General features: G+C 47.0%; 1 protein-coding gene across 1 annotated transcript in view; it reads left to right on the top strand.

Moving 5' to 3' along the window:
• The window catches only part of VIT (vitrin), a 38,126-nt gene that overhangs the window by 23,867 nt on the left and 1,221 nt on the right, over nt 1–13,038 (top strand). The window contains exons 12-17 of the mRNA XM_008935732.1: nt 2,112–2,159; nt 6,747–6,809; nt 9,509–9,656; nt 9,855–9,958; nt 10,683–10,909; nt 12,893–13,038. Of these exons, the coding sequence (XP_008933980.1) occupies nt 2,112–2,159; nt 6,747–6,809; nt 9,509–9,656; nt 9,855–9,958; nt 10,683–10,909; nt 12,893–13,038 (736 nt within the window). The remainder of the gene's footprint in view (nt 1–2,111; nt 2,160–6,746; nt 6,810–9,508; nt 9,657–9,854; nt 9,959–10,682; nt 10,910–12,892) is intronic.

Here is a 13,038-nt window from a genome sequence, read left to right on the forward strand (position 1 = left end):
ATGGGCATCATGAAGTGGAAAAAAAATAATCCCTAGCTACTTATAGGAATAATTTGTAGCCAGCTACCCAAAATCTTTGTCACTTATCTAGTGTTTTTCTTCATTAAGAAGGAAAACTCTGAGGCTTTCTCACCACAGAAAGTTTTAAAAGGATGTGAGCCATGAGAAGACCACTGGAAGAAGCTATGGAAAGCTGTCACTCATAGGGATTTGGACAGACCGGAGCACCTGCTGTCATCCAAGCTGAAACAGTTCTTGAGAAGAGTGAATCTAAAAAAACTTTAGCATTGTTCCTACTGACAGAAAGCAATCTTCATCTTTTTCAGCATCTGTCTGTCTTTTTTTGAGCTCACACAGAGAAGTTAGAGAAGCCTTTGCTCTGTAGATAGTTGCTGTCCCTGAGCTGGCAGTAGAAGTAAAGGTGTGATGCGTGGGACGGGCACACTCCATCGCTCCGCACCCTTCAGCTCACGTGGCTGCTTACAAGTAAGAGAAAGATGAGCAGATCTTTGCACAGCTCCTTGGCTGGTTCCACATGCCATGCGTTTCCTGCCACTCTAAGCACATTTTCTACTGCAACTCACATAGCAACACAGTTGTACAGAAGTCTCAAGGGTTGTGGAGTTGTCTTCATTATTCATTCCTTGGCTAGTCAGGTTGAAAGCTAGTTTCATATTAATCTTTTTTTTCTCAGTCCCTGGTCATTTCTCCCATCCTAGGAGGCTGAAGCGTTCCTTTTGGGATTATCTATTTACAGACTGTTTTCACTGAAATCTGTTGTTCTGCGACAGCATTCAGGAGGAACGTTGGCCACTGGTAACAAATGAGCACCAGCTCTTCTCTGTGGATTGCATCCTCCTGCTCTGCCACCAGTACCCCTAGTTCCAGTCTCTGCTGTTTCCTTATGACTCTGCTGAGGGATGTACAAAATTCTGGCAAATGGCCCTACTCAGGTGGATAATAAACTAGGATCAGTCCTCCTGCCTTTCCTCTTATTTCCTCCCCCTTCCTTCACCCTCCTTCTCCTAAGCAAAATCACAGCAAAACTTCTGTGTGTATCACAACGCACTTCTCAACTCTACGCTTTCCTCAATTTTTAGATTCTTCATAGGATGCCTAGGCAGTGTTAGGCATAAGGAGGAAAAGGGGTCTGGAAAAATTACCTTAGCAATGAAATATGATGTTACTCCTGCCCTAAGAGAGACCACATCTCTTATTCAGCCGTCCATCTCACACAACAGGTCTCTCCCAAAAGGAAGCTGAAAGCTCCTTACTGGAATGGCAACCTTAGGACAAGGTCAGTGCTATCACTAGGTTGGAGGGCACTGGCAAGCCAGTTACTTTTTCCAAACCTACACTGTTGTTCATCCACAGAGTCCAATCAAGAGCACACCAGCTGCCAGTTTGAATAGGGAAACTTGGGCATGGGAGGCAGTATAGAGTCAATGGACCTGAGATACATGTCTTTGTAAAGCACCCTAAACAAACCTTGAGATGGACTGTGAGGGATTAAGGATCTCACCTGTGGTCCTTGGTACTGGGCCCTGCCCTACTCAGCTGCAAGGACTTTCATCTGGCTGTGACAAAGCAAAACATTACTTTTGGGGAAAGCTCTTCGGCAGATTCCAAAATCAAAGACAGTTTGGGGTTTATTTATGAAAGCAGAAATTTTGATGAAGTTCTCCACACTAGATAGACTGCAAAGTTGAGTCAACTTCTTTGTGTTTGGATGGGCTGAGGAGATAAAGAAGTGTATAGATGAGAGCTACTTGCAGATTTTCAATACAAAACAATCTTGGTCAAGCAAGAGTATACTGAAGTCAGTCTACTTGCCTCAGTACCAATACAATTTAGAGGAACAAGACCAAAACTAATCTAAAGAGGTGAACTTGAAATAATAAAAATGATTAGTGCTCTGGAGGCAGTCATATACGAGGCTCCTAAATATAGCTTGAAGCTTGCGCATAAAGCTTCACTCATTTCCTTAGCTCCTAGTTGTTAATGGGAATTCACTGTATGAACTGACCTTTCTAAATTAAGCCAGAATTTTGTAATCTCTAGTACTTTCATTATTTTCAGTAATCATTTTTCTTCTCTTTCATGTGTGAAAGCAATGGAAACAGACTCGTGGAAACCTGGATTGAGCCTTTTTGACACAGGTAAATATTTAAAGCATCTAGTAGCTAGTCTGGGAATAACTGGTTTCCATCACATACGGCAAAAACTAAATCTACTCATCAGGCCCATGACGCTGCTGATAGTCTCATTTTGAGGAATAATGACTGTATTTAAAATTATAAACTACATATGCCATTTTCATCTTAGTAGTTAAATTATTCTGTGCTTGCATGAGTCTCAAGTTCCTGCCTAAAGCAGGAGCAGAGCAGATGAGTTCTGGAAAGAGTTGGCAGCTACACTGCAGGAAAGGAATTCTAGCTACTGAAATCCGTTCGTACATGAGAAGGTATTTTGGGAATGCCACATTTGGGATCACAGTCTAGAGCTACAATCAGTGAAGAAGATGACAGATTATTCTGATTTCACTGTACGTAGGAAAGACATTCAATAAGAGAATAAGAATTTAAGCCAAGTGTGAAGAATAACAAGCGTCTTTGAAATTTTCTGACATTTTAGCTTTAAAAACTGGTCTCGTTACTGGAGAGGGCTGTGTTGGTGGTCCTTGTAAAAACCATTCCCTTGAACACTCTGCTTGCTTCACAGCTGAGGCACGCCTAATGCTCTCACTGGCTGTGGCGAGCAGCACAACCCATGTGCATCAGCTTGCAAATCCAGTGCCAGCAGCGGTGGCCATTGAGTCAAAATTTGCATCATCCCAAACGTGAACACACCTCCCTTCTCCATCAGTGACAGCCTGAGCCAGAGAGAGGAAGCACTTCTCTCCTCTCTAGCTTAAGCCATCAGTGTGCTTATTGAGAAAAAGCTACAGCACTAGGGCCAGGGGTGCAGAGGGGTCTTTTGAGGCATAAAATGACAGCTGGCATTAAATGCAATAAGAGGCTGGGCATGGGGGAAGGGATGTCATATTAATAGTTTCTCAGCAACTAAAGTGCCTGCGCAGACTAGTGTGATAAAGTCTGATGAATTCAGATTGTCACTTCAAACAAATGGTTTCTGGCATAGATGTAGCCACTGCTGCCTTACTTAAATGAATGGGAAGTTTAATCAGCATGGACAGCTGTGACAATCAGTGAAGGGAACTTTAATTAGCATGGAGTAGACTGCCCATGCAACAACTTGAAATTCCCATGGCCATAACAACATTAAATTGGACTGGCAGAACAGGGAGGCCCATAGAGGCTGACCACCTCCCCAATTAGTTGGGGAAGATTATTTGGTGGGTGACCTTATTGTTAAACTAAGTACAAATCATCCATCTGACCCACAACCTTCAAGAACTGGTAATTGCACTGGCAAATAAAAATGAAAAGTGCTGCATCGCCTACACTTGGGTTTTCCATACCAAGAAAGCTAACGTCAGCTCTATGTCTGGGTAAGGAATCCAGTTTTATTAGATGCAGATAAGTGCATGAGGCAGATAACTATGAATTAGCTTACCTACACAATTTAGCTGCTAAAATGGACGGCACATGTTAATATCTAATTTCACTACAGTGTTAAATCCACCTACTTTGTTCTGCAAATAAGGCGAGCGGGGGGAACTGCACATATGGGATACCAAGCTGGCACAGGAGAGGGGAGGGGTGTGCAGGCTGCAGGATGGAGGGTGACTTTGCTCTGTTGCTGAGGAACTTTTATATGCCCGTGTATTTAAAGCCTGTACTGGAACATACACAGGCAGGAAGGCAACCTGACGACTATTTCAGGTTTTATAAGAAAAGAAACACAATCATTCTCATCTGTGTGGTTGACAAAGAGAGGCTACATACAGGTTCAAGTCATTGCTTCCTTTGTCTCTCTCTCTCTCATGGTGCCTGTGACTTCTGCATCAGATAAACCCACCATAAGCCAGCACTGCCAGCAAAACCACCTGTTTTGCCTCCCAGCCACCCTCTGCCTAGGCATCTGTGTGGCCGGAGGGTAAGCTTTGTCAAGGAGCTGGTCCAGCCTATCATTAACCACTTTCTTTTCTGCCAGTTTAACTCTGCTCTTCCCCGCTTCTCTTTGTGTACCACTGACACCAGCCAGGCACAGGGGCCGGTGGCATGGCAGGAGCAGGTGGGAGGGTGCCTGGTGAAAGGAGGGGTCAGCCTTTGGGCAGTGGAGCTCTTTGGCACCTCCTGAAAAAGTGTCCATTGGACTGTGCCTGCAGGCATTTTCACCCAGGCAAAGGAAGGGCAGAGGGGTCACGGCCAAATCACACTGACGAGCTTTTCCTCTCCTGGGTCTGGGTGGCCATGGATGCTGGCAGAGTGGCAGGGTCACCAGACATGAGTGCACAGCCCAGTCTCAGCCTGCAAGAAATGGGGATCCATGGCCATTTCCTTCAAAGTGCTCTCCTGCATCTCCTGCTCCTTTGATTTACTTTCCCTGGCTGCTGGACCACCCTCCTTTGCACTTACCCAGGGAGCAGCCATGGGCGCACACCTCAGGCCAAAGGCAGATTTAATCCCTTGCAGTACAGCTTTCAGGCCTGAGAAAGGTCAGAAACGTTTGCTGCAGCAGAGGTCACTGGACAGAGCTATTTTGTGTCACCTCTGTCCCAAAAATGTCACTTCTCCTCAGTCAAACAGCCAGCCTCAGGCTGTTCTGCCCCAGCAGAGCAGAGGTTGCAGGCACTGCATGTGCAGTGACAAAAAGTGACACCAGCCCTAGGGCTGTCCTAACCCAACTGGTCACACCCAGGGAAATTCTCAAACGAGACACACAAGGAAATCACTAGCTCTTTCCATAACCAAAGTAGGGCTAACCTTTGTGCTCTTTACCTGTTTCATTCATGTGGGACCACGTGGGCTCCTGCACAAGGCCAAGCCCAGTGCTCCAGTTAGACAAAGTGTCTTGTCTCTAGCAACAGGGAACAGCAGATGCCTGGGGGCCAGCAAAGCGGAGGGAAATCACAGTGCTGCAGTTAGCAGGTCTGTTTAGACCCAGCAATAGAAACTTTCTTCCCTGGTAGCTGAATTTAAAACTGAGAAGCCGAAGGAATCTTTCTGTCCCATAAGGAAGCTGCAGTGTTCTATACCCTCCTGGCTGGAGACTGGGCATCAGGTCAGCGTTACATGAGGTACTGCATACTCAGACTTCATGCAAACTTGGCCCCTGACCCAAAACTATGCACAGCTTTCAGCATGCAAGTGGGATGACTTGACCTCGTTGTATTTGAACCCCTTGTGAGGGATGGATCATGAAACGTAACTGGAATGGAGATACAGGTGGTGATGGAGGGCACTGGAGCTGGTATTGCCTCCCCATTTTCTTGGCTGTTTTCTGTATTACCTTCATCAACCAGCTGAGGCACTGCATGGGCCCAGAGCTCTTACACCTCCTGTCATATTTAGGTGGTGGCTTTTGCTGATGTCCCTTTGCTGCCTGCTCTCTTTACAATCACTGATGCTCTCATGCTGCTGTGGAAAAACAAACTCTGTGGCACCCAGTGATTTTTCATCTTTTTCATATATTAAGCTCAAACTTTATAAAGTTAATTTTTACTGTCTCTCTGAAGTCTGCAGTCTTTCCTAGACTGACTTAATAAGATTTAAGGAAATCTTCCTACCCCCCCTCCTTTTTTTTTTAATAGAAATTAATATGCAGTTTACAAAAATAATAAGCCATTCTGCTGTTCTTTTGACCTGCTTTCTTGGTGAGCATTCAAGTTTGAGGTTTGTCTGATCATTGCTGTCTCTTCTGAAGATTATCCCAGCTAAATCCCTTTAATCTTGTCATGCTGTAGTGAAAAGAAACAGCTCTTTGTCCTTCCACAGAAGGAGATGCTGTACTGTAGGAGACTCTCACCAGACATTCAAGTCATGAGTGAAGTTTGGCATTTTCAAGCCTTCTGACAACAGCCTGATGATGCCCTGAGTGAGTGCATCTCACAAGGACATAAACTCATGTTCTCAAGGCCATTCAAAAACCTCAGCTGTGGCCTCAAAAATCTACTAGTGACCCGCAAGACTGCTACCCATGACTTGACTGTAGCTCTCTACTGCCATTTACCCTGCTTCTTTTGTGCTTTCCAAAATAACCCTGTCCTCTGGGAGCACCTGAGGAGCTGCAGCTTGCTTTGTTTCCCAGCTGCAGCATGATGGGGTGAGTTGCTGTCTGTACCTTCTTCTCCAGGGAGAAAAGCAACATGCCAGGTCTATCGCTTGTCTGCTTCAGACCTTGTGCAGCTCATTGCAAAGCAGAGGTGAAGCACAGCAACATGCAGTCCTGGCAGCACAGGTTCTCTCAGGGGCAAAATGCTGGGAGGTCACCACTCCGCACCATGGCCACCAGCCTCTGCACCTGAGGAACCCTCTACTTGTGCATGCTGCTCTCAAGCCTTTATAGTGAGGGGAATGGCTTATAAAGGGGAGTCAAAGTTGGTGCTTGGAAAGATTTTGGTGGCAGTTCTAGAAATGCCTGTGTTCTTATTTTATCCTAGACACAATGCAGGTGGTAGGAGGTAATCCCTGAGGATGCACTCCCCACCCTTGTTTCCCTCCCATGTCAATCAATCCTTTCAGGCCACAGGTGACTCTGCAACCACCCCACTACCTGCTTCCTTCCAGATCAAGGGCAGCCACCAAGCACACTCTGATGGAGCCTTTTCTTCCTCTCTTTAGGCTTCAGTTCAAAGGAAGAATTCAATCCAAAGCCACTGGAGTCCATCTCCCAGGGGAACCCAAGTACGTACTTCAGAATTAATTTCATAATTAAGCAATACTATTTGATTAATTACACATTGCTAGAATGCATTCAAATTAAATAGCAGAAGGTAAGTGTTTGAGAAAGCCTAAGAAGCATGAAGAATATATTTTTCCCTTGCAGAGGAGGCGCAAGTGCTCTCCACCAACCCCTCTCATACATGTAATTGCTTTTTTGCTTCTGCAGGGAAGGAAATAGCCCAGATTCAGCTTACCTGAGCAGGGAGATGGTGGCTCCTCACCGCTTCCTCTTCCTGGGCAGTATCAGCTCCACATTCCTGGGGTGCAGAGCTTCTCTCAGGGACTTTGATGGTGGAGGACAGCAAACCAATGTGTTGCGGCCAGGGTTAGATTGAATGAGCTCTGCTGACCAGAACAGGCACTGTTCACACAGCAATGGGTGGGAGGGAAGGAAACCACCTGAGAAAGGGACCCAGTGCCTGCCACAGCAAGGAGAAAGAGGATGCAGAAGTAGTATTGAGGGTCTCTCAGTCTGGGGGTGAAGTTGTAAGGTCCCCTGCTCTGGAAGGGAAACCTTCCACAGTCCTTTATAATTAAAGGCAGATTTGCCCATTAACTCATCTTTACATGGGGCCCAGAGCAGGAGAAAAAAAATGCAAGCTGTGAGTGGAGAGATGGGGTCATCTGCCACCTCCCCATGGGAAGCTGCCCTGGAGAGGGGGCTTCACCCTCCCACTGACGCCTGGGTCCTCTCTTGCCCATCCCCCAGCAGCTGAATGCCGACTCATCTCTCGCAGAACTGACATTTCAAGGACTCCTATACACTAACTACCAAGTGTCTATATATTCCCAGGTGCCCCTCCTGATACCTAAAAGTATTTTTCCCCCCAATCATAGTGTCAAATACACCTAAAACTGATACAGAAATAAAGGAAAGAAGAAGAAAAGGGGAATGATCTGCCCTACAAACCCAACTGCACTGCAGGAAAGCGGAGTTCAGCGTTAGCAGAGACACGGGCAAGCAGAGCTGTGTTTCCAGCAGTTGACCTGAATCAGGCACACCAGAATCAAAACTCTTGTCCCCCTGATACCTCTAGGACCATAAAAGCTATAATTCAGATCTTGCTTCCCTACAAATCGGGAAGCACTCAGCTCCCAACAGAGCACCTTTAGCCTGTGCTCTTGCAGGGTCCCACTAACGTCCCAGCACCAAAATACTCCTGATGCCCGAATCTTCCCCAGAAAATAAGTTTGTATATAAGTGTATGTAAATCTTTGCATGCCCGGACCCTGCTGGCTAACAGACTCCTCACTTTAGATGTATAGACCACATGGTGTGTCTCCCTTTGAAGGACAGGGAATTCGGGAAATCTTGGCTGTTAATTGAGGTATTATTTGCTGTGGGTTCCTGGCCTTGCCTCACGATCTGCTGTGAACGAACACGGTTCTCAGTCACGCTTCTGTAATTCAGCATTATTAAAACTAGAAAAACAGACAGCTACAGGAGAAAGGATTGAAGGTAATGAGATGGGAGGCCGTTGCATAAGCCAGTAAGAACAATTGGCGCTTTGTAGCCTTTGGGCTACCTAATGATTAAAACAGACTATTTTGGACAGTCTGATTGGTAGGAGGCATCATCGGAGGGAAATCAAGAGATGGGGGTGACCTGGAGGCCGGAGGGGGAAAATATTAATTAGCACTCTAGTTAAGCCAAATTTTGATCCTGCTCCTGGTTGCAGTCCAGCCGATGGATGTTTTACCACTAGCCTGCAGAGCCGTAAAAACAGGTCAGTAGTGATGAAGACAGCATTTGCAGAAGCACAAAGATGAGCTTCATCTGTGTAATGAGAAGGAAGAATCTGTTTGAGTGCAGGCACAGCTTTTCCAGAATACTGCTTTCAGCCCAGAGAGGCAACACACAACAGCACTGACGCTGCTGCTCACACTGGTACAAACCTACTGGTACAGGCAAAAAGAGCCCCTGCTCGGTCTGAACACATCAAGTGAAATCATCATCCCTGATGTTAGCTCCAGCCCAAAATGAAGCTGGCAATGGTTCTTATTCAGAAATGCAGAGCTGCCAGGATTGCCATCAGCAGGTCCTTGAAGAGACCCCAAGGTGTCCTTTACCCCAAGGCAGATACCAGGCATTGCACATATAGGGGACTGAGTGGGCCTTCCCTCCCTTCCGAGCAGCACTAACACAGTCTGGGAAGTTAGCGAAGTTCCTGTTAAATCCAGTACACCAGTTAAGCCCAGAAAAGCATAACCATGGAAATCCCTGTAGTCTGTGCTCTGCAGGTGGTCAGATCACAAAATCCAAGGGTCACTTCTGGCTTTACAAACTCTTCTTACCTCTGGGCTGTGAATAAAGTGGGCTGAGCCCAGTCTGTGGCTCTGAGGGTGAAGGACATGGTTGCATGGCTGACCCCTCCTGCCTAGCCCCCAAATGCAACGCTCCCAGACTGACCCCTGGAGACAGCTTCTTACTCTTTCATCACCCAGCCAGGCTTGGGTGTTCTGTGGGAGATAATAATGCCAAGGATTGTGTTTACCTAAGAGCAGGACAGACTTGAGCCCCTGCTGTGGCTTGTCCTTGTCAAAGGCTTTTCTGTAGAGCTTGCACAGCAGGACAAATCGCTGGATGCAGTCACTTCACAAGAAACACATCTATTAGAAAGGACTAAAAATATTTTCCATGTTTCTGTGTCTCTCCTCAGATTGCAAGGTTGATTTGTCCTTCTTGATGGATGGCAGCTGGAGCATTGGCAAACGCCGCTTTCAGCTCCAGAAGCAGTTCCTCAGTAGCATAGCTCAAGCCCTTGGCATCGGCAGCGCTGGTCCTCTGATGGGTGTTGTTCAGTATGGGTAAGAGCTTCTTGTGCAGCTGCTCCCGTCGCCACGGGGCACGACTGCACACTCTGGCAGCTGTAGCTCTGTGGCTGACGTGCTGAAGGTCTCACTCCAGCTCGCGTTCAGGAACCGGGTACCGCATAGAGATCCTGCAGCTTTGTATCGTTGTATGTGAGGCAAAAAAGTAACAAATGCTCTCATTTCTTATTTTAGTGATGACCCTTCCACAGAATTTAACTTAAAAACTTACACCAACTCCAAGGACTTAAGAAACGCCATTGAGAAAATCCCACAGAAAGGTGGACTTTCCAACGTTGGTAGGTAATGGGGCTGCTTGCTTGTCCTCAGCTCAGGGAGAGCTCCAGAGTCTGGGCTGTAGCGAGCTGTACTCCTCACTGGGTACAGAGGCTGTGACCAGACAGTGCTCAGCACTAGGGCAGAGCTGGCAAGGGGTACCACTCCCACCGTGACCTGCCTGTGTTGGTTCAGGGCTCTGCAAGTCCATCACAAGTAGACAGGATTTACTTCTACTTGTAGGCAGGTCCCACCAGCATGTTGGGGATCCTTGCTAACCCAATTTGTCACCCCCAGCTCCTCTGGGGCACGTGGAGGGGGTAGATGGGGTTCAGCACAGGAGGCACAGGCACTGACAACACCAACCTCCCCTCCTGCTCACACAGTCACAGAAACCTCTTCCCCTAGCAGGGCTCCAACACTTTAATTGTCCCCCTGCCTATCATTTCACAGAATCACAGAAAGGCAGGGGTTGGAAGGGACCTCTGGAGATCATCTAGTCCACTCCCCCTGCCAAAGCAGGTTCACCTAAGGCAGGTTGCACGGGAACACCTTCAGGCGGGTTTTGAAAGTCTCCAGAGAAGGAGACTCCACGACATCTCTGGGCAGCCTGTTCCAGTGTTCCAACACCCTCACAGTAAAGAAGTTTTTCCTGATGTTCAGACAGAAATTCCTGTGTTTCTGAGATATTATCAGGCAGAGTGCTTCCAGACCTGTAATGCATCCTCATCTCCTCTTTGATTCCAGGGAAGGCACTTTCATTTGTTAACAAAAACTTCTTTTTGGATGCTAATGGCAACCGAGGCGGAGCGCCCAATGTGGCTGTAGTGATGGTGGATGGGTGGCCAACGGACCGAGTAGAAGAGGCCTCCAGGCTGGCCAGGGAATCAGGGATCAACATTTTCTTTGTCACAATTGAAGCAGCTGCTGAAAGTGAGAAACAGAATGTTCTCGAACTGGACTTTGTGGACAAGGTACTCGCTGGGCTAGGCTCCAGACTGGAGTTCAGCTCTGACTACATCTTCCAAGCTCTTTCATTCAGGGCATTTCCCTTTCTTTCTTGCCATTATTTCTTGTCCTGGTTATACTCTTTTGTGGTCTCGTGTACCAAGAGCCAGGCAGCAATGCTGAGGTCAGAAAAAGGATGAAGTCAGTAAAGTTCTGCTTTGAGGTGCATCATGGAGTAAATGGCTTTTTACTGACTAAACGCTGGCACAAACCTGCAGTTGTACTGAGACAAGAGATTTTCCAAATATACAGTAGCATGACAAAGCACAGTTGCAGCCTGAGCTTTCTGTGAGTCTTCTGCTGTGCATCTCCCACCTGGCAAAGGTTGAGGAGCCCTGGCAACCTAATGTCAATGTTGCATTTACAAACAGGTTCCATACTGGGACACTCCCAGCACAGGGAGTTCACCTAGTTGTTCACCTATTTTCAGCTACTCGGACATTGTTTCCTCTTGTAACCTGGTGCAGGTTCTTTTTCTGTTACTTGTTTCTGTTGGTATGGACTTCATAGTAGGTCTTGGAAAAAGAGTAAATCCCTGCCATGCGCTGCAAGAAAAGAGAATGTGAGCCCTAAACAATTTGTATTCAGCACTAACAGTAGTTGCCTGCTCAACTTCAGGGCAGCTGGTATCCAATTATGGCAGGAGGTATCTACCAAGTGCCAGACCAGGCTGGGGTCAGGAAACAGGGTCAAGTATCTGGTATTTTCAGAAAACAGATTTCCATTGAGCTGTGTTGCTCTGCCATGAAATAATCTCCCACAAGTTTCAGACCTGCTCTAGAGAGCAGTACTGTCTCCAGTCAGTGTTTAATTGGATTGTGGTCTCATTTGTGTTTAATGTTTTTAAAAGGGCAAAGCTGCAGTGAGTCTCTGCAAACCTGGCAGGGCCATAGCAGAGGTGGGTGTAGAGTGGGCAAAGAGGGAACAATGACTTGATCCTGCTGCACTGTAATGTGAAAATAGCAGCAAGGTAGTAAAAGCAAATGAGAGCAGAACATGGTGAGGAGCCCAGACTGGTGGGAACTGTAACTCTCTTGGAGCTGTCAGGCTTTATGCAAGTCAAGACCAGCCACCAAGAAAACAGTGCCTTGGTATTTCAAAACACTCAGACGTACACACAAAGTTGATAGATAAAGCCAGGCTTCACAAAATATTCTTACCCCAAGATCCAAGGCATTAGCATTTAGAAGGTGCTAAAATCAAGGACACTTTCATCTAGTCTGTCCCCACCACTTGTGTGTCCCCACCCTTGATTTCTCCCATGTCCTCTTCTGTGCCCCCCTTACTTCCTACCCCGGCTCACCCAACTCCCACTCTTCTTACAGAGGATGCCTGCAGATCTGCTCCCTACAAGTAGTCAGCAAAATGGGGAATCTTTATGGGCCTTTTACATTCTCACCAAAATCACCTGGGTTTTTTTTTTTTTGCTTAGAAAGGTATGAGACAAGGATAATCAAATTTCAGTCCCAGATTTCAGTTCAAGGCATCAGTGTTTGGCAGCATGCGAAACTTCCCTAGTTGCCCTAAACGATGGGAGCTGAAGTTGTCACCTAGCAAACACACAGGGTCCCACAATGCCCACTGCGTGACACAAACAGCAGCTCTGCTATATAGATGCCTTTTCTGTGAACAAGATAACTCATCTAAAAAAGTTTGACAGGTGGCATAGTTACTTATTACATTTCTTTCAGTATTATAATATCAGCTCCATCCCCCTGCTTTTTTTTAAAAAAAAAAAAAGAGGCAGGAAAACCTGTCTCGTTACACAAGTTATCTGTGATGTTACATTGACACCATTTCCCAGGGAAGCAGATGGCGACTGGAGGAGAGGCTACTCCAGCTTCCAGCGTTGCTCTTTGCAGGAGCCTGTATTTACAGCGTAGTTACATACCCCGGCCAGGACAGGCAGACTGAATTCCCTTTGCTTTCGCCCTTGTGTTGCCCCGCAGGCAGTGTGCAGGACTAACGGCTTCTATTCCCTGGACGTGCCCAGCTGGTTCGGGCTGCAGAAGGCGGTGCAGCCCCTGGTGAAGCGGGTGTGCGACGCGGAGCGGCTGGCCTGCAGCAAGACCTGCCTCAACTCCGCCGACATCGG

Source organism: Merops nubicus, unplaced genomic scaffold (genome assembly GCF_000691845.1).
Source record: "Merops nubicus isolate BGI_N331 unplaced genomic scaffold, ASM69184v1 scaffold12362, whole genome shotgun sequence".
Taxonomy (NCBI): domain Eukaryota; kingdom Metazoa; phylum Chordata; class Aves; order Coraciiformes; family Meropidae; genus Merops; species Merops nubicus.